This window comes from Tupaia chinensis, unplaced genomic scaffold, assembly GCF_000334495.1.
Source record: "Tupaia chinensis unplaced genomic scaffold, TupChi_1.0 Scaffold000211_1, whole genome shotgun sequence".
NCBI classification, from domain to species: domain Eukaryota; kingdom Metazoa; phylum Chordata; class Mammalia; order Scandentia; family Tupaiidae; genus Tupaia; species Tupaia belangeri.
Genome location: NW_006159686.1, coordinates 858,960 through 862,335, shown reverse-complemented (window position 1 = coordinate 862,335; position 3,376 = coordinate 858,960). Strand labels below are relative to the sequence as shown.

General features: G+C 63.6%; 1 protein-coding gene across 1 annotated transcript in view; it reads left to right on the top strand.

Annotated features, from left to right (window-relative positions):
- PUS1 (pseudouridine synthase 1) overlaps nt 1-434 on the top strand; it is a gene marked incomplete at its 5' end in the record, with an annotated part of 8,990 nt that extends 8,556 nt beyond the window's left edge. The window contains 1 exon segment of the mRNA XM_027771408.1: nt 117-434. Coding sequence (XP_027627209.1) covers nt 117-164 — 48 coding nt within the window.
- Between the last annotated feature and the right edge of the window lie 2,942 nt (nt 435-3,376).

The window sequence follows — 3,376 nt, the reverse complement described above, 5'->3', positions numbered from 1 at the left end:
CGTGTTCACTCTGGGCCCCACTAGGGGCTGGGGCTGCGTGGCTGGGGCTCCTCTCGGGAAAGACGTGCCCGGGAGGGCGGTGCGTGCCCTCAGCTGTGTCCTGTCCTCTCCTGCAGGTGCCCAGCCCCCCAGAGGGCAGCGAAGGGGGCGGAGACACGGACTGAGACCCTGGGCCGGGAGCCGGGGCTGCCGCAGCGTTTCTCACCTTGACATGAGGCCAGACCTCGAGGTCACCACCTCGAGGCCACCTGTCTGCGTGGCCCGGCGTCATGACCTCAGGATCCCAGGACCCAGTATCATTTTGCATTTTCGCCACAGGAGTAACCCGCCTCGAATCTGTTTTCAGCCATGTGTTAGGACGTGTGCCTAGCACGTAAAGACGCTATATTTTTTAAAGAAGTGATTTTCTTATTAAATAAGGTTTTGCCTAGTGACTCCTTGTCCTGCTGTCGAGACGCATGTGCCCCTGCTGGGTCAGCACTGGACTCGGAGACAGGCCACCCCTTCGCTGGTGAGCTGGTTCTGGGGCGCGTGGGAAGTGCCCGGTGGCTCCAAGCTGAGGTCAGAGGGTGGCACCGTCCGAGTGGTACCCACTGCCTGGGCCAGGGACAGGCTTCAGCCCTGGCCGCAGTGGCCCCTGGTCCGTGGGGTGGGCGCCTCAGCCGGCTCTGCGCCACAGGCAGCAGGAAGTCAGACGCCGTGCACCCCTCCGCGAGCACTCGCTGACGCCGAGAGGGTGCTGTTAGCAGGAAGAGGGCTCAGGCGGGGCCGGCAACCGGCATGGCTGCCCAGGGCTGAGGGAGGGTTTCCAGGGAGGCCGTGCGTGTGCACATGGCTGTGTGGCCGCCGGGTGGCTGTGCCCGTGTGGAGGGTGTGGGGTGCGGAAGTCTGGAGACCAGCAGGGAAGTGGCAGGTAGGAGCTGTGTAGGAGCGAGTGGGTGTGGGTTCTGACCAGAGGAGGAGTGGCCCACGGCCCACAGGGCTCTGGATTGGAGGGGCGGGTGGGCTGGGGCCATGAGCTGAAGCCAGAGACTAGGACAGGTGGTCTGGGGACATCCCAGGGCAGACCTTGCTCGCTGATCCGGACTGTGACAGCCAGTGCTCGGAGGACGGCCGCCTAGGCTGGAGGAGTAACTCCTGGGACCTGGGGGCCGGATTGAGCCACCACAGACACCCCAGGCGGGACTCCATGGCGTCACAGGTGGCCTGTCTCGATCCCCTTTGGTGATCTTGGGGCGTACGAACGAGACACACTCGTGGGAAAAACCGAAAGCGCTATAAAGCAAAGCTGCACCCTCCTCTGGTCCCCAGGACACCTCCCGAGGCCCGCGGTCTTCCTGTGAACACCTTTTCATTTGGAGAGATTTTCTACTAGGGCATATGCCCTCAGCAGAAACACCACGAGAAATCACCCCCCGGGGGGCCACCCACACTCCGTTCTGTCAGGACTCTGGGCACACACATACATGCGCCCAGCGTGTTTCAAGCCAGCGGGAGTCAGCGACATAGCCCTCACATCAGCTGGTCGCTGTCGTCCCCTCGAGCTGACCGGGCAGGGCACTGTGTGCACACGTGATGGGAAGCATGTGGTCCCGGCACACACCGCGCCTCCCAGCCCTCCACCTCCTCGGGACCTTGGCACACGGAGGCTGCACACGCGGGACCGGGGCGGTCAGGGCCTTGTCCGTGCGGCTCTGACTCGCCGGCCGCCCCGCGGTGCAGTCCTGGCAGAGCTGGCCCCGGCGTGCAGCTCCCGGGCAGGGGCTGGTCTGTGGAGGGCAGCGTCTGAGACGTGGCCTCTGGGCCGTGCTGAGGTGCTGCTGTGCCATGAGCACCCCAGCAGGGCCGTCTGCGTATCAGATTTCACCCCCAAAGACCAGAAATGACACGGGGCGTCTCCCCACATCAGAAGACTTCCATCCCAAAACAGCTCCGCATTCCGCCGGCTCCTCCCCCTTCTCTTCGCGTCCCATTTCTGCCCTTTGAGAGAATAAACCTGAGGCCGGTTTGAGATCACGTCTCATCAGAGGAGCTGGGCCGCCTGACCCTCGCTTTCCTATACTTGTGTGTGTGTTCTTGCGTCTGTTTCTTACCCACAGCCTTCCCCACTCAGAAGCGGGTTGAGCCGAGCAGGTCCTGGCAGTTTGCAAGTGGGTGCAGAGGGCCGGCACAAGTGCGTGTCTGCCGGCCCGGTCGGCCGAGGTCCCCGGCACAGAAAGGAGCAGGTGTGAGACAGTGACGGAACCTTTTCAGCCGTCGGGAGCTGCTCATTAGCCAGTTAGTCCGCGAGGCCACAGGTGGGATAGCGGGCATGTCGCTGGACTCCCACTTGGCCAACGGTTCGAGGTTTGAAGACTTGGTGGCTTGAAACTCACCGGTGGCACGTGTGTGCATGCCCAAGATCCTGGGAGGAGAAGGGCTTGTGGCGTGGCCATCTCTCACCTTCCCTCTTACTGTCTCTGTCTCTTTCTCCTGGGAGCACACATGCCCTAAGGTAAGACCCCGGGCGGTAGGGGGTACAGCCTGTCCAAAGCGTCCACCAACTCATCCCTCTGTGGGCGCAGGACAGCATGTGCGGGATGAGACGTGGCCCTGACGGTCCGTGCTGTGTCTGAACGGCTTGGGAGGGGACCCAGCCTGGCAGGGGCACCAGTGGCCACGCTGACCCATGTCCGCTTCACCGTGGTCTGTCCAGCTTCCGTTTCAGCCCGGACATCGCTGCCCTGGCACCCTGCCCTCGCTGTGCCGCCCCTGCCTGCCCGTCTCCGAGGAAGATGGCTGCCCAGCAGGCCACAGGGCTCCTGGGTGACCACGAGCCCCTGTGGTCCCCTTCACTCCCACGTGAAGGTGTACTCTGACCCTAGTGTGGACGCCTGCTCCTCTCCCCGGTCAGCATCCGGGCCAGTGGTGCCTTGTGTTCTGGTCTCAACCGGACGGGGACGAGAGCCTTCCCAACAGGTGGCCGGCCCTGCAGGGCACTGTCACTCTGTTCCCCTTACAGTAATAGATTTAATTTGCGTATGGGTACGTGGGCTCCAAAAACAGAGAGGAGGAAAGCGAACCCTCTTGAAACGCCAGCAGCAGTCCCTTCTCCATTCTCCTCCCTGGACTAGGGGCCCGCGCTGAAGAGCCGGTGTATTTCTCCAGGCAGGACTCGAACCTCGCCGAGGGCCACGTGAGGTCCAGCCGCCTCACCACTGCCGGCCCAGGGTTTGTCTGGGAGGTGTCTACGGCGTGTCTTTTCGTAACTGGCCCCGTGTCCCGACACCCAGGTGACCTTCAGCGGCACTGCGTCCCTCCCGGGTCCAGTCGGTAGGGTCCCCAGCACGGCGGGTCGTGGGTCGGGTCCCGCCTCCGCCCTCCGCGCGACGTCCAG